This window comes from Schistocerca nitens, chromosome 1 (assembly GCF_023898315.1).
Source record: "Schistocerca nitens isolate TAMUIC-IGC-003100 chromosome 1, iqSchNite1.1, whole genome shotgun sequence".
Lineage (NCBI taxonomy): Eukaryota > Metazoa > Arthropoda > Insecta > Orthoptera > Acrididae > Schistocerca > Schistocerca nitens.
In genome coordinates this window covers 1,310,298,192-1,310,326,117 of record NC_064614.1, presented here as the reverse complement: position 1 = coordinate 1,310,326,117, position 27,926 = coordinate 1,310,298,192, and the positions used below count along the sequence as shown (strand labels likewise).

The 27,926-nt window shown below is 46.8% G+C and overlaps 1 protein-coding gene across 3 annotated transcripts in view; it reads right to left on the bottom strand.

The window, feature by feature from the left end:
* Nucleotides 1–27,926, bottom strand: part of LOC126202832 (carboxypeptidase E-like) — a 493,528-nt gene that overhangs the window by 148,768 nt on the left and 316,834 nt on the right. For 2 of the 3 annotated variants that reach the window (XM_049936897.1, XM_049936898.1), the window contains exons 4-5: nt 13,485–13,640; nt 9,871–9,933 (exon numbers count right to left, since the gene is read on the bottom strand). In XM_049936897.1, coding sequence (XP_049792854.1) covers nt 9,871–9,933; nt 13,485–13,640 — 219 coding nt within the window. The remainder of the gene's footprint in view (nt 1–9,870; nt 9,934–13,484; nt 13,641–27,926) is intronic. The other variant, XM_049936899.1, reaches the window with a different exon arrangement.

Below are 27,926 nucleotides of genomic sequence, written 5' to 3'. Positions count from 1 at the left end.
ATTCCTCTGTGAAGGGTGGTGGCAGCTGTCTGCGTTCGAATACAGATCAGTGTGCGTTGTCTTCCGATACACCCCATGACCTAGGGTGCCGTCAGCCCTCCTCTTGACCAAGGGAATTTGATGTTGGGGTGTACGGAGTTTAGATGTGTAAGGAAGTCAAGGAGTTTATCCATACCATGTGGCCAGATGACGAACGTGTCGTCCACGTAACGGAAAAAGCAAGTAGGTTTCCATTCGGATGACGACAGAGCTTCCTCCTCGAAATTCTCCATGTACAAATTCGCTACCACCGGTGAGAGTGGGATACCCATGGCGACTCCCTCCGTTTGTTCGTAGTATTCGCCATTAAAAAGAAAATACGTGTAAACTCAAGAATCACAATATATCTGTTGACTCTTCCAGGAAAATGCGATCTCGGAACTTTAACAGTGAACCATAACGCGATGCAGACTGCCTCTTTTGCAGCCTCTGCCACTGGAGCGGGCTGAGCATCTCCATGACGTTTCCGTGTTCCGTAAGTGAGCGCGTAACAAAACGCGCTGCTATCCTTTGGATCTTCTCCGTTTTTCCTATTAATCCTATGTGTATGGCTCCCAAATTGACGAGTAATTTTGAGGTATTCGTCGGACGAGTGTTTTGTAAACCACCTCTTTTGCTGATGGAGTACATTTCCTGAGAATTCTTCCAATGAAACTGAGTGTGGCTGGAGTCTGTCTTCGCTGCGATTAGTTTAATGTGGTTGTTTCTTTCAAATGGCTCTGTACACACACTCATAAATGTTTTGTGGAACTAACTTCTTGCAGTGATTTTCCTGCAACCGTGTAATCATACAAAGATTAACATTTCTCTTAACGTATACGAGAAACGTCACGTTTGTTTAAGCTGAGGCTCACTCCACCGAGCTCAGGCCCCCTGCACTTCTTCCTGCATTCTATTTCCTAGCTTTGCGATACCTCTGTGTAAGCAGCAATATCCGCCAAAAGCCTCGTGCAACTTCTGATGCTACGCCCTATCACATTTATACGAGTCTATACAATGAGGTGACAAAGGTCACGGTACAGGGATATGCACACATACAGATGGCGGTAGTGTCGCGTATGTCGTACACAAAGTATAAGAGAAGAGGGCAGTGTGTTGCTGGAGCCGTCGCCTGCACTGAGGTGATTCGTATGAAAAGATGTCTGACAGCAGTAGGGCAACACAAGGAGACGAGGACAGTTCGGTAGTGCGGGTTGCCTACATTAAGTGGCAAGTTTACATTTAGGGGCAAAACCTATTATTCTCTTTTGATTGCCACGTTAAGGCCCCTGGGCATAATCCATCCTTTTGATTGAGAGGTAATGACCCCGCTGGGGAAAACCCATCCTCTAGAAGGACAGGTCCTTAGCCTATTGTTCTACCCTTCCCCCTTCTCCTCTCAAACCCTCAGGAAACCTCCAACCCCCACCTCCCCCTCACTTATATAGGTGCACTTTCATGTATGAGCCGCCTCCCATTCTATCAGTTTGATTGGCTACTTAATTAAATTGATGTATTAATTAACTCCTCCCCCCTGGCAATTCCCCAACCACCTCTCCTCCGCTACCTACAAGTTGGCGGCTCTATAGTGGAGAGGAAGGATCTCAGGACAGGAAATTCAGTTACAGAGCTGAAGGTATATTGTTTATTTATAAAAAATTGAGTTTGCAGAGGCTGAATGTCTCTTCCTCATCATTCTCAAGTGCGGTAAACGACTTCCGTCGTCAGCTTCAAAAGTCCTTGAAAAGAACATCATCTTGCCAGCAGGGATTCCCACTTGAACTACCTGGTGACTGTAATGCGGCAACTGAAAGAGAAAAAGTATTCGCCATACAAAGTGACTCTCAAAATCAATTCATTTAACTAGCCTACCAATCTATTATCAGTAACATACGGCCTCGCGAGTGTAGGCGATGGCTAGGGCACCACGGATATGATTTTTTACTTGGCGTGTCTTTTAACGATAATTCAATCGTCCAACTGCACAGGGAGAGGAAACCATTGTAAAAGAGACGTGTTACGGAATCTATTAAGTGATACATAGTGTAAAACTTATATTTGAAACTTGTGTGTGCTGTTACCTTAAGAGGTTTCGTATGTGGCGAGACATTTGGTTACCTCAAGAGAGAGTTGGAAAGTGAGGAGGCGTCCCGTGGCAGTGGTAGATCTCAGCGTGACCGTGACCACTGAGGAAAGATACACTTCTACCTGACGAAACAATATTTACAGGGAACACATCATATGCCATAGCCCTGCACAGGATTTTCGCAACAATTAACGGTACTTTGACGATGTGAAAACTCCATCAACGGGAGAAATCTACATTTTGCGTGAGAAATTCGAGGTGAATGGTCCACTTAAACCGAGTGGACTATGCCAGGGTGGAACTGTTTCGAACTACTGTATAGGTCCAGGATGCGGCTGCCGCTTTCGCAGTGCACCGCGGCTGCCGGCAAGGGCGGTCTCAGGGAGTCAGCGGCCGGAAGTACGGGGTTTCCTCAGCAGCTGACGCGTACAGAGAGTGCGCCTGCCTGCCTGCCTGACCTCTCCCACGACAGCGAGGGCTGGCGAAGTGACCAGCGTGGTCCGTGGGCGTGACGGAAGCGGACGCGCGTCTGTTGCGTGGGGGAAGAGTCAGCACGATGGGCGGCTGCACTGGACGCGCTGACGACACCTGAATCCCTGCCACTGCAGCCCTCCGTGGCGGGGCCGGCGCGCCCTGGCGTACACGCGCGTCCGCGACTGTGCCTGCGAGTGTAGTTTGTGCCAGGTCTGGCACGCGAGTGCATGGCTTTGCCGGTCTTTCCACCTGTCTTCCGTATCTGGCGTGACAGGGCACACAGAAATATTTTCCAATAAGACGAGACCTTCAACCTGCAACAGTCTAATTACGTAATTAGGACATGTAGTTTCTGGCTCAAATGGTTGAAATGGCTCTGAGCACTATGGGACTTAACTTCTGAGGTCATCAGTCCCCTAGAACTTAGAACTACTTAAACCTAACTAACCTAAGGACATCACACACATCCGTGCCCGAGGCAGGATTCGAACCTGTGACCTTAGCGGTCGCGCGGTTCCAGACTGTAGCGCCTAGAACCGCTCGGCCACCCCGGCCGGCTGTAGTTTCTGGATGTGAACTTTTCCAACCAATGAAAAGTGAGATCCAGCTCCTGAAAATCGAATTTTATAAATAAACGGTGTATCCTGTGCTATACAATGGAATTTGTTGTCGCCAGATCTTTTGCCTCCAGCACGTACAGCAGCTCAGAGCCCGTGGCGAGATCCATTTTGAGTCAGGAATTTCCTTCGAAAGTAAGTATTGTGCAGGGGTTTACCGGGTAGAGGCTGCGTTGTTTGCAGTTCGGTCCGATTGCGACAGAAGGCAGGTGCAGATCTGACAGTGGCACGTTAAAGAAGCAGAAACAGAGAGAGAGAGAGGGAGCACGTGTTTCGACGGGGATTTATCGGATGCCTGAGCGAGCCATCCGGTCTGTCCTGGAGCGGCGCGTGGCGTGTCGCTCTGCAGAACGCCGACTGAGCTACGAGTGCAGGGCAGTGGCGCGAGCCGGTACTGGCTGCAGGGTGCGGTCCAGTGGACGGGGGTCGGCGGACGCTGCGTGCTTCATCATCCAGAGATTTATTTTTAACCGTCTAATTACTTGTGATGGGTGTTGCATTACTGTGTTACTAGCGTGATCAAATGAAAAGAAAAGCGATCGATTTAATTACTTCTTTTTGATGTATTTTACAACACGTACATATTCCCAGACACTTGAGAATGATGAGCAAGAGACATTCAGCCTCTACAAACTGATTTTTTTTATAAATAAACAATATACCTTCAGCTCTGTAATTGAATTTCCTGTCCTCAGTTTCTTCGTCTCCGTCAGAGAGCCGCCAATTTGTAGATAGAGTAAGGGGAGAGACGAGGGAAAGGTTGGGAGGTTTACCAGAGGTGGAAGAGTTAAGTAAGTGATCAAGTCAATTAAGTAGTCAATCAAATGATAGAGTGAGAGAGGGCTGTTCGAAAAACTCAGACCTGAAGGTGTACCTGTATCAGCAAGGCAGAGGCGGGAGGGTTGGAGGTTTCCTGATGGGTTGGGAGGAGGAGGTGGTGGGGAAGAGGTGGGGGAATAACAGGTTAAGGATGTATCAATCAAAAGGATAGGTTATCCCCAGGGGTTCAATACCTAGCAATCAAAAGGATGAATTAACCCCTAGGGGGTCTTAACGTGTCAATCTAAAGAGAACAATAGGTTTGTCCCTGAATGTACCCTTGCCCTCGAATGTAGGCAACCTGCAATTGCAAACTGGCCTCATGTCTTGTTGCCCTACTGCTTCTGAAGTGAATATTGATGCACAGTGGGATTAACAAAATTTGAATGCGGAGCGGTACTTAGAATTAGATACACGGGACACTCCATTTCGGAAATTAAAAGGGAATTCAATACTCCGAGATCCGCAGTGTCGAAGAGGTGCGGACAACACCAGATGTCGGGTATTACCTCTCAGCACCGACGACGCAGTGGCGACGGCCTCCACTTAGTGGCTGAGACTGTCAGCGATTGCGTACAGTTGTCAGTGCTAACAGACGAGCAACACTGAGCGAAATAGCCACGAAAAACAATGTGGGAGGTACGACGAGCGTATCTGTTTGGACAGCGCGGCTACATCTGGCGTTAGTGGGCTACGGCAGCAGACGACCGACACGAGTGCCTTTGTTAACAGCACGACATCGCCTGCAGCACCTTCCTTGTCCTTGTGACCATATCGACTGGGCTGTAGACGGCCGGAAAACCGTGGCCCGAACAGATTAGCGCCGATTTGAGTTCGTAAAAGGTGATGATAGGGGTCGAATACGTCGCAGACCCTGCGAACCCTCGTACGCAAATTGTCAACAAGACACTGTGCAAGGTTTTGGTGGCTCAGTGACGGCGTGGGCTGTGTCTACGTGGAGTGGACGGCGTCCTCTGGTCCAACTGAACTGACCGTTGACTGGAAACGGTTGTGTTCGGCTGGCTGCAGCCCATTTACAGCTATTCGTGGACTCGATGTTGAGAAACAATGATGGAATTTTTATGGATGACAATGAGCCATGTCACTGGGCTGAAACCGATCGCGATTGGTTTGAAGAGCATTCTGGACAATATCAGCGAATGACTTGGTCGCCCAGATCGCCAGACACGAATCCCGCGCAACATGAACGCAATCTAGAGGCCAGTTGCGCAACTGTGGACGGCTGTAGAGGCATTATGACATGTTCCGAGACTTTTCCCATATCAATGTACTGTCAGAGATAATGGACGTATACCTTTACGTTGGTGTATACCCGAAGTTTCTTGTAGCTCTGAAGGCTTCTCTCTGTTTAAAATGGCGTTCTGTGTGCTGTTTGCTACAAACTTTTCAGTCCAGTCACGCAGTTGGTGTGATATTACGCACGGTCGTATTTCGTTCGTGAGGCGGCAGTACGGAACTGTGGCGAACGCGTCCTGGAAGTCGAGGAAGACGGTACGCACCAGGTCGCGTCTGTCTGGTGCTTTCTTTGTCTCGAGGACGAACAGAACGAGCTGGGGTTTTCCGAAATCCTACAAGAGACCGAAATGAGAGATACAGGCCTACAGTTCTGTGTGTCTGTTTGGAACGCTTCTCGAAAACGAGAATGACTTGCGCTCTCTCCAGTCATTAGAACAGTGCTGCAACCATAGGATCGAATTGATATCCCATTAGGTTGAGCGATTTCCATCTGTTTAGCGATTTCAGCTGCTTTTCTGTTCCGTAGACGACTTATTTCGATATCTATGATTTTGTCGTCCGTGCGACGATTTAAAGGAAGAACCACAGTACTACCATCCTACGTGAAACAGTTTCGGAAGAAGACGTTATTATTTCGACGGTTTCTGTGTCACCTTGTGTTTCACTGCCATTACGGTCACAGAATCTCTCGATACACGACTCAGGATCTGTTTACTGATTTAACATACGACCAAAACTTTCTGGGATTTTTTGTCAAGTCGGTAGAGAGAACTAGGTATTTTAGTTTCTCTTTCTTCGGATCTATAACTTCACAGAGAAGTTTCTCTAACTTTCTTGCTACCTTACTGTTTTTTCTGTTTCATAAAACGCGTCGTGTCTCGCTTACGTTTCTGTAGGTTCCTTCAGAGTCTGATATGTCACTCGTATGCCACGCCATTTTAAATAAACGGTTAGTTGTAATTAGAATTATTTAACCAGTTTTATAGAGCAAGGTACCAACACCAGGAACGGAAAACATGTATTTAAAGAGTTTATTTAATTTTAGAAAGTGACGATCCCACACCATTAGCAGAAGAGGGTTACGCCGAGCACCCACAGCATTGCGGGCCAGCCAGCCAGTGCAACCCGAGGAAAGTCTGCACAGCCAAAGACGTGAAACGCAACACAAGAGAAGAGCGCGGTCAGCCCCAGCCAGTAGCCAGGCGGCCGTGCGAGCACCACCCACACCCCAGAGACACAGAGGGAAGCGCCCGGCTGCCGCTGCTGGAGCTGGAGCTGGAGCTGGAGAGGAGGAAGGGCGGCGGCGGCGCGTCCGCAGAGGAGACCGTCACACACCAGAGCTCCGCAACGGGAGAGCACGAGAGCACACGCACCCGGCGAACGACACGCGGTAGCGTTAGCTGCGTAAATTATCACGATACACAGGGAGGCTCGACACCGCTTTTCTTGCAAAACGGTTCTAGATGTCGAAACAAGATTGTCGGCAAATGATAGTACTCACGAGGGGCGCTTCATTTTGTTAAGCTATTGATTCATGTAACTCTTATATCGAGCGACTTAAGTTACTCGGGCGTTTGAGGTTCTTCGGAATACTGTTCTACAGGATTCCATACCTACAGACAAGTACACTGATACAACGGTTGTTAATGTTGGCACCGAAGCGTTTGGCAAAACTATCTAAGGGATACACATGAAATACTGAATTTAGGTAACGAAAGACGAAAATATGAAAACGCAGCAAATGAACCAGTGAAAGGGCTTTACAGACGTCTAACAATGTGCCTGACGGAAAGTATAAAATGGCAAAACAGGAATGGCTAGACGACACATGCAAAGATGTAGATGCACGCATCAGTAGGGCGAGAGATAGATGCGGCTTATAGGAAAGTTAAAGATACACTATACGTTTCTCATATTAGGTGCACTGTACTGCCACCTACTACCAGGTACTCCATACCAGTGACCTCAGTAGTCATCAGACATCCTGAGAGAACAGAACGGGGCCCTCCGCGGAACTCACGGACTTGGAACGTGGTCAGGTGGCTGGGTGGTCACTTGTGTCACACGTCTGTACGCGAGATTTCCACACTCCTAAACGTCCTGTTTCGGATGTGGTGGTGAAGTGGAAACGTGAAGGGACACGTAGAGCACAAAAGCGTACAGGCCGACCTCATCTGTTGACTGGCAGAGACTGCCGACAGTTGAACAGGGTTGTAATGTGTAACAGGCAGACATCTATCCAGACAATCACACAGGAATTTCAGACTGCATCAGGATCCACTGCAAGTACTATGACAGTTACGCGGGAGGTGAGAAAACTTAGATTTCGTGGTCGAGCGGCTGCTCATAAGCCACACGTCACGTCGGTAAATGCCAAACGACGCCTCGCTTGTAAGGAGTGTAAACATTGCACGAATGGACAGTGAAAAACGTTGTGTGGAGTGACGAATCACGGTACACAGTGTGCCGATCCGATGACGGGGTGTGGGTATGGCGAGTGCCCGGTGAACGTCATCTGCCAGCGTGTGTAGGGCCATCACTAAAATTCGCAGGCGGTTGTGTTATGGTGTGGTCGTATTTTTCATGGAGGAGGCTTGCATCCCTTGTTGTTTTGCGTGACACTATCACAGCACAGATCTACATTGATGTTTAAGCACTTTGTCGCTTTCCACTGTTGAAGAGCAATTCGGGGATGGCGAATGCATCTTTCAACACGATCGAGCACCTGTTCATAATGCACGGCCTTTAGTGGAGTGGTTACACGACAATAACATCCCTGAAATGGGCTGGCCTGCACAGAGTCCTCACCTCAATGCTGCAGAACACATTTCGGATATTTTGGAACGCCGACTTCGTGCCAGGCCTCACCGACCGACATCGATACCTCTCGTCAGTGCAACACTGCCGGTCCCCAAGAAACCTTCCAGCACCTGACTGAACGTATGCCTGCGAGAGTGGAAGCTGTCATCAGGGCTAAGGGTGGGCCAACACCATATTGAATTACAGCATTACCAATGGAGGGCGCCACGAACTTGTAAGTCATTTTCAGGCAGGTGTCCAGATACTTTTCATCACATAGTGTACGTGTGGAGAAAAAAAGAAGGAGCTGTACGAATATGAAGAGATCAGATGGCAAACCCGTATTGAGCGAAGAAGGGAAAGCTGGAAGAAGGAATCAACGCACGGCACGGGTACGCGAGGGAGATTAACTCAGAAATAGACGAGTAACAGAATGAAGGCGAGGTGAGAGATATGATACTGTGATTAAAACTTCACAGAGCACTGAAAAATAAAAGTCGGAACGAAGCATGGCACTGCCTAATAATTACTGAGATCTTTGGGAAACGTAGTATAAATACGTATTTTAAAACGGGAAAGACAAAATAGAGAGCAATGAGAAGACGTTAAATTTTTGAATATTTATTTGTAATGGGTGGAAACTGTTTAAGAGTGCACGTCGTCCAATATTAATCGGAAAAAAATTATAGCAAGTTAAGTGAAATAGTCTAAGAACGATGGGAAGAATATAACAGGTTCAAGTAGGAGAAGTAACAAATTTTATTTTTAGAATTCAGTTGTTAAAAAAAAAGAACATTTATGGAGTACAGAGAGTGAAAAGGGAAGTACATACAGAAAACCGGCTCACTGCAGCAAAAGCGTCACACTTGTTCTTTGTAGAAGAATTTGCTGCCTGTGAAAATATTCTCCTTCAGGGCATCCGCACGTTAAACGACGCGTTTTCTATACGATTTGTTGTAATGAAGTGCTCATAAATGCCTGGAAATGCTGCGGTAGCACGAACGTGAAACTGTGGGCGGGGCACATCTCTGCAGATGCTCGACTCGACGAAGGTGTGAGTGTGTGTGTCTCTAGTGTCTGTCTCCGAAACTGGAACGGAAGCATAATTTTAGCTCCTGGCTAGTATACGAAATTCGGTTCGCTCGCTCGAATTTGATTTCGACGACATGTTGCCTACGAGTTCTCCGTAGCGCGTTAAGCGCCCTCGAATGCATCGATGCCTTCACACTGCTCTTCGGGGCTTTCTCCGTGCGGTTTTGAGAGCCGGTACTGGAGTGAACGCCGCCTTCGGAATGGAGAGCCGTCTGCCTGGAGCACTGCACACACGCGTCAGTAGCCGCTACAGGGCGAGTAATCAAAGTTCAAGGATACGACACGGACTATCATTCCTAGCAGAAAAGTTTAGGAGACGTGGGTCCTGAACCCCATACCCTAAGCGCTACGAGCACTTGTCGGAGTAGAAGAGACGTGTTGAGCAGTAGCGCAGACGCACAAGTGCTCCTAGCTCTTACGATACTTGGCAGCTCAGGTTTACTGGACATTTTTTTCTCGTTTCGGTGGATACTTGCACCTCTGAAAGTACGGAAAACAGAGGTTGCAGTAGTAGAGGTTTATTTCACAGCATCGAAGACGAACAAGTGCTCGTAGCTGTTACGGTACGTACTTAGGAGCCCACGTTCGTTATACTCTTTTGCTTGGAATGACCGTCCCTCCGGCATCAGGGGGTGGGAGTGGGGGTGGGGGGTGGGGTGCCAGCGGCAGCCGGGCTGCGTGCTGCGCTCTCCTCTCCTCTCCTCTTACCTTCTTGCAGCGCCAGTCGAAGCCGTAGTAGATGTCCCGCGGCTGGCCCTTCAGCTTGGAGCACTAGAAACGAAATGACACAAATACAGCTCGTTACGGCACACACCTCGGCCGCTAGGTTCGCTTGTCGCCCTCACAACTGACGCAGGCCGATCGTGCCGGCACCTGCAACACCACCTTTCAGGCTGAGAACACTGTTTTGTTGTCTCTACGCTTGGAGAACGTGTCACGTAAATGGCTGACACAGTACGTTTGACACCGGAAGATATGAAAAGGAATCTTTTACAGGCGCGTACACACTAGGCCAACGGTGGCGGAGATTTGGTGTCCGTGTGCGGGTGCGGGAGGAAACCGGGCGGGCCCGTCTCAGAGGTCGGCCTCGGCTGTCACCAACCTCCCCCCCCACCCCCCCACCGTCACCAGTGTCGGCTGCTGCGGTACACACCTGTTGCTTTTCCAGAGCGGGTGTGTTTGTTCAAGTCTTTCAGGAAATTCACAAGTCGCACGTACTATGTCTTATTGACCGGTTTCGCTCTTTAATTTAAGATGAGCAAGTGTCTGATGAAACTCTGGAACTGATAGTTTAAAGTACAGTAGTTGGCTGCTAAATTAAAGGGCGATCCCAGTCAATGAAACGTACCGAGTGCGACGTGTCGCTGTACGAAAATTCCGTCAGCTGCTGCTTCTGCCTGCTGTGGCTAACGGCCTGCATTTACTGCGTTTTAAAATACTGTAGTATAGCGTGGAATATGGAGAGAGAGAGAGAGAGCATTAAAGCTGATACGATTTTGTCGTGAACGGGAATGGTTATGAGACCTTACTGACTGCGATTATAAAAGTAAACCAAAGAGACTAGACGCTTGGAAAGTGATGTGCACGAGGTGAAAAAGGAAAAGGTGTCTTTATCGACATCTTTTCGCCACGAACGACAAAGAGAAACAAATAAAACTGCGGGCAAGTATTAACTTTGTGCTGCAAGGAGAGCTCTCCTAAAAGACGTCTAATCTTCCGAAATTTCAGAGTGTACACAATTCAATAACAATTTCAAATTTGTTAGCCTCAACTGGGAAAGAATTGGGAAGTAGCCTATATTGCAATTGAGCTTTAAGCTCTGACATTAATTTTGTCTCTGCACACTGCTTCCTACATTTTAAATGAGAGATCTTCCACCAGCGTCGATTCTTCTTCTCCTTCTTTTTCTGATGATGAGCTTCTTGCAGTAAAATAAATACTGCAAATGCGACGACCGCTAAATCCTCTTCGCCGCTCACAATATCGGCCGGCGAAACTCTCGTTAAAACGCTACTTTATAACAATAATGAAACGGCAGCAACGTCGACGAGAAGCGGAGCGCGAACGCACTGACCGTCGCCGGCCTTCGCTGGCCTCGTCTGTGCGCGCCTTGAAGAGTGCCGCACTCAGAGCTTCAGCATTGTATTTCCTGGGGCGCAAACCGTCTTTCTCTGGAGATATACCGAGCGAGGTGGCGCAGTGGACAGCACACTGGACTCGCATTCGGGCGGACCACGGTTCAATCCCGCGTCCGGCCATCCTGATTTAGGTTTTCCGTGATTTCCCTAAATCGCTTCAGGCAAATGCCGAGATGGTTCCTTTGAAAGGGCACGGCCGACTTCCTTCCCTAATCCTATGTGACTGATGACCTCGCACTTTGGTTTCCTCCCCCCCCCCCCCCCCCCCCCCAAATCAATCCATTCGGGTTCCACCGCTTTTACGGTTTATGTAAATATGAAAGGATTCGATTTTTAGCGAGGCAACTGATGCAGAAATGAAACAGTTTGTAAGAACAGTGTTGCACAACTGGCCGAAGCGCTGGCGCATGCTTGTGCTATGACGCTCGACCTGGCGCTAAGCTGACTCGAATGGTGGTCACGTAAAAAAGTGTTCGGTCCATTAGTTGGTGGGCGAGGGCAGCAGAGGTGGTGGCCGGCGTCCCGGGCTCAAGTCCCAGCCTCTGCGCAGCGCCTCACCAGCTGAGACAGAGGACGGCGACCCGCCTGTCGGACGGGGAGGCCCCCTTCTGTCACCCTCTCCCTTCTGTCATCATCATCATCATCATCATCACACGACACAAACATTACACTACACTCGTGTTACAAATGTTTAATGGAGCATGTTGCAAATAAATTAAAAAAAACCTCAATATTGCGTTTAACGGTAGCGTCTACGTTTCAAGTTCCCATTTTAGTTGAATGACGTTCAGTGATTCATTTTTTGCCTTATAAATATAAAAATTTGGTTAAAATCTTTTGTCGAATGATTTTCACAACATGCTGAAGTTCTGCGACCCGGAGTAATTTTCACGCGCCAGTTAAAGAGTCGAAACTCAGTTACTGGCGAGCAGACTCCTTTCCGGGCAGTTGAAATGTCGCCTCCTCTCGAAACACACACACTGACCATATTATTCCTGCTGACTGGCGTGTTACAATTGTGTACAAACTGTTTCAGTACTTTTTGGCACAGTTGATGTAACGTTGTCAGTGACGAGGTCAAGTACAGCGAATCGGCTGCAAGGTGGGCCACGAAAGAGTTAACGCGACAACGTAAAGCAACAAGATTCAAAGTGTGTACAAACTTGAAAGAAGGCTACGAAAGACAATGTGACGCTTTCCTAAAAAATATTTTAATATGTGATGGAACTCGGAGTCAACTTTTCAAGCAGCGTTCAGCAACAACAAGGTGGTCAGAGAACGTGTGGGAAAAGTTCCTCACAAACAAGACGAACACTTCTTTGCATCGACGTCGATATAGTTCATGCCGAGTACAAGTGTAGACATATACCGGGTGATCAAAAAGTCACTATAAATTTGAAAACTGAATAAATCACGGAAAAGTGTAGATAGAGAGGTACAAATTGACACACACGCTTGGAATGACATGGGGTTTTATTAGAACCAAAAAAATACAAACGTTCAAAAAATGTCCGACAGATGGCGCTTCATCTGATCAGAATAGCAATAATTAGCATAACAAAATAAGACAAAGCAAAGATGATGTTCTTTACAGGAAATGCTCAATATGTCCACCATCATTCCTCAACAAAAGCTGCAGTGGAGGAATAATGTTGTGAACAGCACTGCAAAGCATGTCCGGAGTTATGGTGAGGCATTGGCGTCGGATGTTGTGTTTCAGCCTCCCTAGAGATGTCGGTCGATCACGATACACTTGCGACTTCAGGAAATCCCAAAGCCAATAATCGCATGGACTGAGGTCTGAGGACCTGGAAGAACAAGCATGACGAAAGTGGCGGCTGAGCACACGATCATCACCAAACGACGCGGGCAAGAGATCTTTCACGCGTCTAGCAATATGGGGTGGTTCTAATGAAACCCCATGTCATTCCAAGCATGTGTGTCAATTTTTACCTCTCTATCTACATTATTCCGTGGTTTATTAAGTTTTCAAATTTATAGTGACTTTTTGATCACCCGGTACGTGGGCATTATGTTAACAAGTAGTAAGTCTCATCTTGTAAAAATACACTTTTTTCAGCATTATTTGCGTCTTTAACTATCGAATGTCCGTACAACACGTAAAACATTCTTTACTCGTTGTTAAAGAAAGCTACGGTGATTTCGCTGGCTGGCTGTACTCACCGGCTCGGCGAGGCGCTGCAGCTGCGCCAGCAGGTGGTTGTTGTAGTCGATGTGCGCCTGCTCGTAGCTGAACATGACGCGGTCCAGGTCCGGGAAGTTGCGGTTCAGGTCCACGCTGTTGTTGTTGTAGCGGCCGATCAGGTAGTCGGTGCCGCCCTGTCACAAAGAACAAACCCAGCTGACGGCCGGCAAACTCTTCTCGCAACCTGAGCTCCCGGAATTTTAACACTAATGCAATGCTGCACAACGTCTGCGTTCTGGGAGAGGTAACGGACGCACCTGGTCGGTACTTCCTCATCTAAAGTTTCTACGACAGATTTTTGAGGGAACTTACGACTCGTTGTTCTGAAAACGGTATCGGATCTTAAAAGAAAGCCATTCTCTAATGCAACGCCAAGAGTTGCTAATAAACAACACCTTTAAGAAATTGTTACAGCAGCGTCGTTAAGGATGCAACGAACTTGTGTCACTGTTACTCAGCGTTGCAACTGACTCGTATGAGTAGTGTTCTGCTTCTACGAGTGGAGCGGGCTGCCCGAGATCTCGTACACACAGGAATTGCAACAGTGGGGAACAGTATTTTTCTTTGTCCGTTTCTAGGGGTGGAATGCTACTAACCTTACTACAACGTCCGTTTCTGTGCTCGCTGGTGTCACGCTATTATGATGCCACACACCCCGCCGTAACAATTTTATGTTGCCTGTTGAAGAGCTCTCGCAAGAGAATGTTTGTTTTCTCAGTAGTTCTCTCTGTTACGTAAAAATGATTTTCTTTACGAATTGGCGCGCTATGTTGAACCACCTAGTGTCAAATCTGTCATTAATGGGATCATCTGCTTTCGTTTTTCGTAACTGGCGTAGTGCACAAGCAGTGCTTGCAAAACAGCAAATGAGAATTCGGGAAAGAAGTCAACATCCTTCCTGCCTTTCATTTACTTTTCGGGACACTCGACGACCCTTTGCTATTGTCGCACCTGAAACCGAATGTCGAGTCGTCTACGTGATCGAGAGACAGACGGAACTGCATCATATTTATACAGAAAAAGGAATATCATAAACCTGAGAGTCAGCTCGCAAACACTACTCAAAAAGACACGACGGACTGCATTTCCAAAATGTAGCAAACCTGTATTGGATGTGACAGTCAACTATCCGTAAGAGCAAGAGTTAAGGAGAGGCGCTAGAAGGAGATGCCGCTGGAAAGCGCTCCAGTCAGCTGCTAACGTGGGACGCTGCACTGCTGGACGTAATGACGAAACCACAGCTCCAGAGAGCGGTGGGGTGGGGGGGTGGGGGGATGTTTCGGCGTCGCGAAGCCACACTGCCCGCCCCCACACAGAAGGCGGGCACCGCAGTAGCGCCCCGAATCCGTGTGAGCTAGAGCCACCCCGCTCCTCGTTCAGTGCACGTCGCCTGCAAAGTTGTCACAGAGCCACAACAGAGGGACATCACGCTGCACGGCACCCACTCTACACTCACGCCAAGTTCGCGTCTTCAGGATTCAGCACGTTAGTCGCTAAAAACAGAACCCTTATACGATCCATTTTTGTCCATCCGTCTGTCTGTCAGACTGTTCAAAGTCCTTTTTTCCGGAACGAGTCGACGTATTAAGTTGAAATCCGTGTGACTTAATGAGGTGAATGGTCTCTTGGTGGTGTAATAAAAGTTAGCTTATGTCAATGCACTCAAAAGGTAAGGCCACTTGTGTCACATATTTCGATACTCACAAAGACAGTGATCAATACGTACAAGGTAATTCCTGTTGGCCCAGATTCGTGAAATTTGACAAGAAGCAGGGCTCCGCAGTACAACCGAAGGAAAATAAATCCAAAAATTACAAATTTGTAATTCTATCACACGAAAAAATTGTCATTTGTTGTCAGACTGTCTGTCTGTCTGCGTGACCGTTAAGACCCCATCTTCCCACGTACCGGCAAACATACGGAGTTGAAATTTGTGCCACATACTGGTAGAAACCAACCTGGGGGAAGATCAGTTTGGATTCCGTAGAAATGCTGGAACACGTGAGGCAATACTGACCCTATGACTTCTCTTAGAAGCTAGATTAGGGAAAGGCAAAGCTACGTTTCTAGCATTTGTAGACTTAGAGAAAGCTTTTGACAATGTTGACTGGAATACTGTCTTTCAAATTGTCAAGGTGGTAGGGGTAAAATACAGGGAGCGAAAGGCTATTTACAATTTCTACAGAAACCGGATAGCAGTTATAAGTGTCGAGGGGCATGAAAGGGAAGGAATGGTTGGGAAGGGAGTGAGACAGGCTTGTAGCCTCTCCCCGATGTTATTCAATCTGTATACTGAGCAAGCTGTAAAGGAAACAAAAGAAAAATTCAGAGTAGGTATTAAAATCCATGGAGAAGAAATAAAAACTTTGAGGTTCGCCGATGACATTCTAATTCTGTCAGAGACAGGAAGGGACTTGGAAGAGCAGTTGAACGGAATGGACAGTGTCTTGAAAGGAGGGTATAAGATGAACATCAACAAAAGCAAAACGAGGATAATGGAATGTAGTCGAATTAAATGGGGTGATGCTGAGGGAATTAGATTAGGAAATGAGACACTTAAAGTAGCAAAGGAGTTTTGCTATTTGGGGAGCAAAATAACTGATGATAGTGGAACTAGAGAGGATATAAAATGTAGACTGGCAATGGCAAGGAAAGTGTTTCTGAAGAAGAGAAATTTGTTAACATCGAGTATGGATTTAAGTGTCAGGAAGCCGTTTCTGAAAGTATTTGTATCGAAGTGAAACATGGACGATAAATAGTTTGGACAAGAAGAGAATAGAAGCTTTCGAAATGTGGTGCTACAGAAGAATGCTGAAGATAAGGTGGGTAGATCACGTAACTAATGAGGAAGTATTGAATAGGATTGGGGAGAAGAGAAGTTTGTGGCACAACTTGACCAGAAGAAGGGATCGGTTGGTAGGACATGTTTTGAGGCATCAAGGGATCAGTTTAGTATTGGAGGGCAGCGTGGAGGGTAAAAATCGTAGAGGGAGACGAAGAGATGAATACACTAAGCAGATTGAGAAGGATGTAGGCTGCAGTACGTATTGGGAGATGAAGAAGCTTGCACAGGATAGAGTAGCATGGAGAGCTGCATCAAACCAGTCTCAGGACTGAAGACAACAACAACAACAACTGCAGTGCAGTAGCACGTACCGACACCACACACAGCGCGGGCACCGCAGAACCGGCAGCGGAGCGGCGGCTTTCCGCCCGCCGGACAGCCTACCCTGGCGCCGCGACGCTGCTTCGGTACGGGGAGACCGACCCCTCCCAGTTACTGTCTGTCGTACGAGGCAGGTGGAGTCTTGCTTCGTGCTGCAGCATTCCTGACGAGTCTTCCTACGTTTTGAGGAACACGAGTAAATCTCCGGTTTGCCGTGTTACTCGTCCACTAACCACTTCTGGAATACATTCTGAAAAGCGTTGGAGTTCGTGGGATCGATGCTTTGCCGGTCTTAGTGCCGATGGCAGCCAAAACTCGTTGACATCTTCGACTCGCGGAATGGGTGAATTGTCTGGGTACGTAACTAAGTTTGTACGGGACCATCGATGTGCGACTTCTATTCAGACCTCCTGGCCAGTTTTTAGGGTTGGCTGCCTCAGTCGCTAAAAGTGGGACACTCACACGATCACTGTGCTGTCCGTCCACCCAGATTTCTGTCGGTCGGTCGGTCGGTCGGTCGGTCGGTCGGTCCAGAACCCTTCCTCTCACAAGGGAACCTCCCCATCGCAACCCCTCAGATTTAGTTATAAGTTGGCACAGTGGATAGGCCTTGAAAAACTGAACATAGATCAATCGAGGAAACAGGAAGAAGTTGTGTGGAACTATGAAAAAAAAAGCAAAATATACAAACTGAGTAGTCCATGCGCAAGATAGGCGACATCAAGGATAGTATGAGCTGAGTTGCCCCGTGGTCCCGTGGTTTGCGTGAGCAGCTGCTGAACGAGAGGTCCTTGGTTCAAGTCTTCCCTCGAGTGAAAAGTTTGATTTTTTATTTTCAGACAATTATTATCTGTCCGTCCGTCCGTCCAATGCGATTGTGAAACTGTTGCATTCATTTGTTGCAGTTTATGTGACAAAGACTTATGATCCACAAGAAAACCTAAATCGGGCAAGGTAGAAGAATCTTTTTACCCATTCGCAAACTGTACAAGTTAGGTGGGTCGACAACATATTCCTGTCATATGACGCACATGCCGTCACCAGTGTCGTATACAATATATCAGACGTGTTTTTCTGTGGAGGAATCGGTTGACCTATGACCTTGCGATCAAATGTTTTCCGTTCCCATTGGAGAGGCACGTCCTTTCGTCTACTAATTGCACGCTTTTGCGGTGCGGTCGCAAAACACAGACACTAAACTTATTACAGTGAACAGAGACGTCAATGAACGGACGGACACATCATAACTTTGCGAAAATAAAGAAAGTAAAGTTTTCACTCGAGGGAAGACTTGAACCAAGGACCTATCGTTCAGCAGTTGCTCACGCTAACCACGGGACCACGGGGCAACTGAGCTCACACTATCCTTGATGTCGCCAATCTTGCGCATGGACTATTCAGTTTGTATATTTTACTTATTTTTTTCATAGTTCCACACAACTTTTTCTTGTTTTCTCGATTGATCTGTGTTCAGTTTTTCAAGATCTATCCACTGTGCCAACTTACAACTAAATATGAGGGGGGGGGGGGGGTTATGGGGAGGTTACCTTGTCAGGATCGAAATTTCTGTCGCGTGCTGAGCTTCGCCGTGTAAAAGCTTGTAACACAATGCGATCCAAGGATACTGCCATTTGAGTCATACATTTTGGGAGCCCGCCCCCGGTAGCTGAGTGGTCAGTGTGACAGACTGTCAAACCTAAGGGTCCGGGTTCGATTCCCGGCTGGGTCGGAGATTTTCTCCGCTCAGGGACTGGGTGTTGTATTGCCCTAATCATCATCATTTCATCCCCATCGACGCGCAGGTCGCCGAAGTGGCGTCAAATCGAAAGACCTGCACCAGGCGAACGGTCTCCCCGACGAGAGGCCCTAGCCACACGACAGCCGGCCGAAGTGGCCGTGCGGTTAAAGGCGCTGCAGTCTGGAACCGCAAGACCGCTACGGTCGCAGGTTCGAATCCTGCCTCGGGCATGGATGTTTGTGATGTCCTTAGGTTTAACTAGTTCTAAGTTCTAGGGGACTAATAACCTCAGCAGTTGAGTCCCATAGTGCTCAGAGCCATTTTGGGAGCTTCCCAGTGGCCATGTCAACAACAGGCAAAAATAGTCGAAATTCTTGATCCTGTTCACACGCGCCCCGCCACGCCCCCCTGCTGCTGTGACGACCGCTTCACCTTCTGCCTTCTGTGCAGCACCAACACCCAACATTCTCAAGTATTTCTTAGGTGTATTCCAGTATCTGTTCTCCCCAACAGTTTTTGAACTTTACTAATACCACGAAAAATATTCTCCGATGTTTTAAAACATTAGGAGAAAGGCGAACATGTCCACAATTTAAAACAAATGAGATACAAAATGGAAGGTACAAGTAGGATTAGGAAAAACTAAATACATCACGCGGCACAAGTGAATCTAAACACGTCCCATAATACAAGCACACGAAAATACAAACCTCACAATAATCCCAATCTGTCAGTATATACATTTCGTACAAATAATATCTAGTCCATTACGAACAACAGGAAGCTCTGAGTCCAGTCACGTGACTTCTATTCCATTTATTGTGAGATATTGCAGTGCAGACCACCTGTTACCATCAGTATGTGTTTCTATGCTCCTTCCTATTAATATTAATAATTATTTTACGTCAGTGTTGTAGTGAGACAGTAAAATGAATGTAGAACGTATTTTTTTGTGAAGACTACAAACAAGACTAGCAGAACGGGGAAGAAGAATAATTCACAAGAGGAATATTAATCTTTCACTTGTCAATTTGTAATTTTTCCCCTTGATGTCACATACCAAAATTGTCACAAATATGTTACAGGATGTATTATAGCAAGCTTTATAAAATAAGATGTATGGTATTTTCAAAAACAATATGTTTCCTTTGAAAATCGTTCAAGGCCGAACATGTCGAAATGGTTCATGAAAATGAGAGCATGCCCATTTTTAAATGTATTATTTATTTTCATTGTAGATGTGATTTACAAATACGAACTGCATTTTGGCACTGAAGTAAAGGCGTTTGCATTGCAGTATGTTATTTTCAGTCATATATAAGTTCAAGTAAATCTTACGTTGACTGTGAAAAACTGCATTTGGTACAGATGTTCGCCTTTGCATGTCAACTCTTCCCCACACATCCTGTCACCCTGCCGCTAGTACGAGTCACAGTGCGTTTCCCACATGTTACTCCCCCACCGCTTCCGCAGAGAAGCTCCTCATTTCTCACATTTTTATCAGTCCACTTAAAAGTCGCAGTCCTTCTGTAACACTACAGCACACCTCAAATTCTACGATACTCCACTGTGCTGGATTTCACACAGTCCACGATTCACTGCCACAGAATGCAGTGCTCCAGGCGCACATTCTCACAAACTTCAGTAGTTGAACAAAATGGGCAAAACCCCATGTTGCATTGTTGTCAACTGTACTCAAGATCGCGGATCCAACATGGCGGACGTAAATGTGGCTACAACACAGTGACGTCATGGTGGGAAGTTAAAATTTTGGCGGGAAAATAGCTCAATTGGGCCACCTCCACTATCCTCCTGTCCACCCCTCCACCCCTCCCCCTCTCCGCTCACCCATCTGGAAATTGGCGCGAAAATGACTCAGTCTGTGCTGGGTTGCCGGATAGAATGATCGTAAGTACGCACTGTTAATTTAAACGATTTGAGTTGTCACAGATAGTGGCTCCATCCGACGTGTTCACCATGCTGAGGTCCGGAGTCAAGCCGACCTAGTTCGAACTAGTTCACAACACCAGCACCACCACACGACTGTGTCATCCCTCTGCCTCTCCGCTCGCGTGACGTAATCCAAACTGGCCTGCACCGGAGGTAAGCGTTACGGTATCATCAGCAAAACGGAGAAAGTGCGTATGTATTCCACCAAAAAGTGTTCTTTCTTGGCATTCGCTTTTTAAAGATCAGAAGGAGGATCCTGAGAATAGTTTCCGTGGCACAGACCCTCGACGTCTGACTCATCTTCCAGTTGTACGTTTGTCAGTACACTGAGTGAGTCTGATGTGAGCTATAGCAGCGACCTATATATTCTCTCAGTGGGTTAACGCAGTCTGAATCGATACCTCATTTGTCAAGGACGTGCGTAGAAATTTTACTGGAACTGAGGCAGAAGCGTTCGCAAAAAATGTGTTTTCAGACTCGGTGCTGGTTCATACTCTCTGTTCAGTTTTTTTAAATTTCGTGCAGCAGTTGCAAACGGTCCAGTTGTAAAGCCGGATTGTTTCTTCAGTCGATCAAAAAAGTTTTTTTTTAATGTGGTTTATGATACTTTTACTGAATGTCTTACGCGATCACGAAGGCTGCCCTAGAGGGCGGCACGGTTAGGTCAGCTACATTCCCGTACCCCAGCTGCCTTCTCCAGTTCGGATGCCTCCCTCCGTAAGTCGGAAACGTGAATCCTTCCGGGCACAGGCCACCGCTGCCACGTACCTCCACCCAGGCAGAATTGTCGTAGGAAACCAGCCACTACATTTTATCACTCAAGTTACAATTAAATATTGCAACTGCAGCCTCAATCTGACGACATTCGACAAAGAGCGAAGTAACGGCAATACCCCCTCTTGACGGTTGTGCCTCTGGAAATATAAATATCTATACCATTCTTATGACTGGACATAATTTTCCAAATGTGTGTCACGGAGGTTTCACAAGTGTGCAGCGACCTTTTCTTTAGAGTCAGTGGCAATATACATCGCAAAATTGACGCAAACTACTGTCCACTGATCTTATTTTGAAAGTGTATTCAGAGACATATTCAGTTGGATTTAGTAAATCCTGAAGCAACTCGTGATCAAGGTAGGGGTATTTCCACACAAAAGCACGTCAAGTGTCTCAGGGACGGTTTTAGAAGCGTACCGCGGTCTTTTCTTTTGGGCCTGTGTTCAATTGTGACGGTGGTGGAATTCCATGGAATAAAACGTGCGATTGTTTAAATATTCTCGCATCATCTGCAAAGGTATCTCTCACTCTCTCTTTGTGCAGTGGTACATGTAGCTCCTGTGCTATCTTCAGGTTATGTATGTGACAATGTTGCACAGCACCAGACGTAATAACTCCCAAAGCAGTTGATGTTCAATGATAAAGTGTATCAGTGCGCCGGCGCTGGTAAGGAGGAGGAGGGCCGCGGGTATTTCCAACGTGACAGGAAGACCTTAGCCCCGAGGCTACTGCGTCGCCGTGCCGGAAGCCGGCGAGCGGCCGCTCTTGCAGCGGGGAGCTGAGACGCCGGGGTGGACGTGTCGCCTCTTGCGCTTCGGAAGGCTGGACTTTTATCGAATGATCTACAGCTACAGCACACGGATTTATCAGCGTGAGTTGCGAACTGTAACTTAGCCCCAGCCTGCTGCATGTTCATTATTTCATGAAGCGTACTCGTCTTCACCGAATGTCACTGCTACGGACACTACCCTCAGATGCGCGATTACAGCTGATACACTCGTCCTTGCCCAGCACAGACATCTCGTCCACCGAACACAGCAAACAATTGCGTCCGTCCTTGCAGTCCAGCAAGCAGACACAGACTGAGTCCTCTTCCCGCAATTTTCCCCAGACCGCCATATTGGATTACGTCACGCGAGGGGCGAGGCAGTCGTGTGGTGGTGGTGGTGGTGTTGTGAACTAGGTCGGCTGGACTCCGGATCTGAGCACGGTGAGCACACCGACCGAACCTACTGTCTATGACACCACGAATTGTTTAAATAAGCAATGCATACTGATGTCCATATTGCTCGTGTCTGGCAGCCCAGCAGAGACTCAGTCCTTTTCCTGCAAACTTCCAGAGGGGGGAGGGGAGGGGAGGGGAGGAGGGGTGGAGAGGAGGACGGTGGAGGTAGCCCAACTGACGTAGTTTCCGGCCGAAGTTTGAAGTTCTCACCGTGACGTCACTGCGACGTTGCCAGATCTATGCCCGACATTTTAAATACATTTGGCCGTAATGCAACGTGGGGTGACGCCCGCTTTGTCCCCTACTAACGTCTCCCTCAGATTAAGGCTTACGTTTCATGCTAGCAGACTTCTCTTAGCGACAAATGGCCTCTCTGCACATGCTGCTCTGCTTCGTACATCCGTCTCCCTTCGTAAAATGGTTCAAATGGCTCTGAGCACTATGGGACTTAACATCTGAGGTCATCACCCCCCACCTAGAACTTAGAACTACTTAAACCTAACTCAGCTAAGGACATCACACACATCCGTGCCCGAGGCCGGATTCGAACCTGCGACCGTAGCGGTCGCGCGGTTCCAGACTGAAGCGCCACAGCGGCCGGCTCTCGCTTCCTCCGCCGTGCATTATTTTCCCTACGAGGCGGCACAGATCGTGCACTTGGCCTACTTCGATGCTGAGCTCGCTACGAGAGGAAACCGTCGGTAGGATACTAAACGGCGATGTGGCCCCGACAAAGCAGAAAGACGAGGCATACATACGAGTATCTATAACTGTATCGTTAGCTTCACCGTAGAAAACAAGACATTCAGTAAAAGTATCATAAACCACATTAAAAAAAAAACATTTTTTGATCGACTGAAGAAACAATCCGGCTTTACAACTGGACCGTTTGCAACTGCTGCACGAAATTTAAAAAAACTGAACGGAGAGTATGAACCAGCACCGAGTCTGAAAACACATTTTTTGCGAACGCTTCTTCTGCCTCAGTTCCAGTAAAATTTCTACGCACGTCCTTGACCAATGAGGTATCGATTCAGACTGCGTTAACCCACTGAGAGAATATATAGGTCGCTGCTATAGCTCACATCAGACTCGCTCAGTGTACTGACAAACGAACAACTGGAAGATGAGTCAGACGTCGAGGGTCTGTGCCACGGAAACTGTTCTTAGGATCCTCCTTCTGATCTTTGAAAAGCGAATGCCAAGAAGGAACACTTTTTGGTGGAATACATACGCACGTTCTCCGTTTTGCTGATCATACCGTAACGCTTACCTCCAGTGCAGGCTAGTTTCAACGGCGAATGGGGAGAGCTTAATGGAGAGTGTTCGAAAGCAAACTTTATAATCTCTTGCAGTAACTTCAATATTGTGTACAAGTTATATACTGAAAGCAAGGCAGCGCACGTTAACAATGAAGTTATGCAAGCAGCTGTTGAGTTTATTTTATTTTTTATTTTTAGAGCAGTTAAAGACAGTGAGTCAGCGGACAGCAAAAGAAGTTAACAGAAGAGTAAAACTGGCCTCAGGTGCATCGCTAAAACAAAGCCTGAGATGCGCCTGTCCGCAGCTCGTGGTCGTGCGGTAGCGTTCTCGCTTCCCGCGCCCTGGTTCCCGGGTTCGATTCCCGGCGGCGTCAGGGATTTTATTTGCCTCGTGATGGCTGGGTGTTGGGTGATGTCCTTAGGTTAGTTAGGTTTAAGTAGTTCTAAGTTCTAGGGGACTGATGACCATAGCTGTTAAGTCCCATAGTGCTCAGAGCCATTTGAACCATTTGAGAAGCGCCTCATAGTGAACTTCCGCTTCTTCAGCCGAAGTGCTGTTTTCCATCTTCTGCACACTATTTCGACGACCGACCCAGTCGTCTTCCTCAGGTGCTGCGAGTTTGGCTGTTATGTGTATTCGCTGCCTGGACTAGGGCTGTACATAAAATATCGATACATCGTTATAACAACATTGTTTTCCACAAAATATCGATATACGTCTGCGATATATTCACCGTTATATCGATATCAAACAGCGCAATGAAGTGCAGATATTTTTGCTTTACATTATTTTTTTCACTATTTTCGGTACATATTTGAAGTTGCTCTTGAAATTTGGTAGAATATAATTTCACTTTCACTGAGTGAAGGAGTGTTACTACTATTTGAGCTTTCAACACGACCAATCCTTCTCTTTGACTGTGTGAAGCAAGAATAGGTCGCATAAAAGGAGAAGTCAGTTTGGAATTTGGGGGGCGGGGGGTAGCGGAGTGAGTGGAATAACAAGATTTCCAGATTTCCAATGTGAAGAATTTTTAACGCAACTTGTGTGCTATTTCTTCACATCGACATTCTTCAAAAGCAATGGCTGAAAACGATGAACGAAAATCTAAATGACAAGATTGGTCTTTGCAATGGGCGGAAACGTGTGAGGGGAACTGCAACATTTAGCTTCGCCACGCAGTTTTGACACTGCAACTGCTAGGTCGCCGGTGTTGACAGAAACGACAAAAGCAGGGACGTCAACGTACAGTGTTCCGGGACGAGCGACGGACCCACCGTACGCCCTCCGTTGTGCCAGTTACCTGCACTTACGCTTGTAAGCAAAGTGGTTGTCGCCAGGTGTGAACGCGCACCGTTTTCCTTTCAGTTCTTCAGAATAGGCACGCTGCTAGTTTGTTGGCGTACACAATATCTGATAATAAATCAATACTTAAATATAGAGCTCTGAAACCGGCAGTATATTTACAATGTGATGCCGATGTTGTTAATGGTCGGAACGTCGATATTATCTCTGTCAATACATCGATAATTTATCTTGATATATATATAGAGATCCGATATTGATAATATTATAAATATCGATATATCGGATTCCCGGTATTTTTAAAAATATCAACAGTCCTAGCCTGGACTCCAACCAGACTGTCTGCTGTTGACTGATCGCAATGCGAGGGGTTCTAGACCCAATGTGTCAAAAGGCTGAAACAGCAGGGTTGCATTCCTTATGTCGGAGTCTCGGATTACGGAATGAGAGGAAGACATCGGAGAATATTCTTTAGAAGTGAACGAAGTAAGAGGTCGAATGTGAAGGAGGGTTAGAAGTCGAATTGGCAGTTCCGGATCGACCTGGGTAATTCAGATGGGGAATCGGGTGGATTGTGACCTAATGCGTTGGTGAAATGGTGCGGTGAAGACTGAGCTTTTTCATAAAATGTTTGTGCTTGTTGGTGAAAAAAATGGCTCTGAGCACTATGGGACTCAACTGCTGTGGTCATAAGTCCCCTAGAACTTAGAACTACTTAAACCTAACTAACCTAAGGACAGCACACAACACCCAGCCATCACGAGGCAGAGAAAATCCCAGACCCCGCCGGGAATCGAACCCGGGAACCCGGGCGTGGGAAGCGAGAACGCTACCGCACGCTTGTTGGTGAATGATAGTATGAATTTTCGGAATTCGGAGGTCGGTTGAACGACTAAATTTCATAAGTAAAGGGGAGCATCTATTGCAATGTGGAGAAATTTATTCTCTATAATTTGAACTTTCTTGAAATTGGTGCCAGCTGCTAAGAAGCAGATTGCAGAGCTATAACTGATTTTGGACAGTAGAAAGACTTTGTAGATACGAAGTTTTGTTCTGACGGTGAGTGGCTGTCTTTTGACTAGAGGATGCATTTGATAAAGAAGGAGATTGTGTTTATTGCACACGTGATCGACGTGGTGTTTAAATGTGAGTTTTGAGTCGGTAACGAGGTCAAGATATCTATTGTTTGATTTCCGCGGTTCGATGGTTCCTTCTGAGGTGATTGCTACATCGTGAGGTACTCTTATGTTGGCAACCAAATTATAGCTTGAGTTTTTGCCACGAGTAACACCTACATCCGGCTACCCCGAACTCATAAATCGAAGACGAGTCGAGCAGGACGGAGTCGGATTAGTGTGTGTGTGTGTGTGTTTGTGTGTGTGTGTGTGTGTGTGTGTGTGTGTGTTGCAACTAGTGTCGGTCTCACGGCGCTATTTATAGCCAAGTTCGATTTCCGACGTTCACTGCTCCCTTTGATGCTCTCCTGTTGTACAGAGCACGGACTGATATTCCGTGAAACGCAGATTTCCTCGACGTTTCCCAACTCTGACGAATGTGACAGTAGTCGAGCTTTAAATACACTGAGTCTTGGACCCCAGGCGCTATTCAAACCGAAAACGCATCCCCGTCTGTTACGGTTTCTGACGGTGTGCGGACATTTGCCACGCCGGACAGTTGCCACGATTTTACCTGCTCCGAAGGGTTGGGCCCCTTGCCTCCCCCTCCTCCGCCTCACCCGCGCCCGACCCCTGGAACCGCATTTAGTAACTTCACTTCAATGGCACTGTCATCAGTAACATTACCGTCGCTGTCGCGCAGTACAGGTACTTACTGAGCCTTTCCGTTGGCTTACTTAACATAGGACGAGAATCTCTTTGGATTTTCCGCCACATTCCGTTGTGGAAACTATTAAATACATCTCGCACTGATATCCACACCAAACTTCGAGCCTCAGTAAAACTTCGCCAATCTTGGAGGTTTTGCGTTCGTCTAAATTATACGTGCCTTTTGCGGTGCTCCTGCAACAGCTTTCTGTCGTGTTTTGTGTACCATGGAGGATCAGTTCCGTCTCTTGTCAATTTATTTGGTATGAATCTCTCGAGTGCTGTTGATACTATTTCTTTGAACTTAAGCCACATATAGTCTCCATTTACATAGTGTGGAAGGATTGGAGACTATCTCTTAGAAAGACGTCACCTGAATTTTTAGCTGCTTTTATAAACAGATATATTTCGCGTTTAGTTTTGGTGAATTTCTTTGTTACGGAATTGAGCCTCTCGACGACTGCGTGTTCACTAATCCCTGTATCCGTCGTGATGCTCACGATTATTTGTGGCTAAGAGGTCAAGTGTGTTTTCGTAACCTTTTACAATTTGAATGGCCTCATCAACTACTTGTTAAAAATAATTTTTAAAAAAGCATTTAGAACAATTACGGAAGTTGTTTTCTATTTACAATAGGGTATGAAAATGTATTTTTGTCAACATGGGGAAGGTAGATTGAAGTAACTGCCAACTATAATTGTATGCGTAGGGTACCTATTTGTGATGAGACTCAAGTTTTATTTTCTTTGAACTGTTCAGCAACTGTTTCATCTGAGACCGGGGGTCGCTAAATGGAGCCAGTTATTAATTTATTCCGTTTGTCGAATATAAACTCTGCTCATACTAAGTCACAGGAACTATCTGCTTCAATGTCACTTGTGAGCTGGAACACACATTACATTATTTTCCTTAAGTTGTGCTTCTTGTTTCTGTTGTACAGATCATTACAATTACGGCTTTTCCCTCCAAAACCGAGGATGCTTTCTCTGTGACCTTATAAATAGCAGAGCTAAACAATGTAGAACAACAACGTACGTTACAAGCACAGCATTCTGTATTAATTCATTTCCTTATTTCTAACATTTTAAAATTGTACGTCGACTTTAGATGACATGTCAATCATAGATGTTCTTATCTCTATTTAGTGAACGTATCTTCAGTCATGTTTTGAAC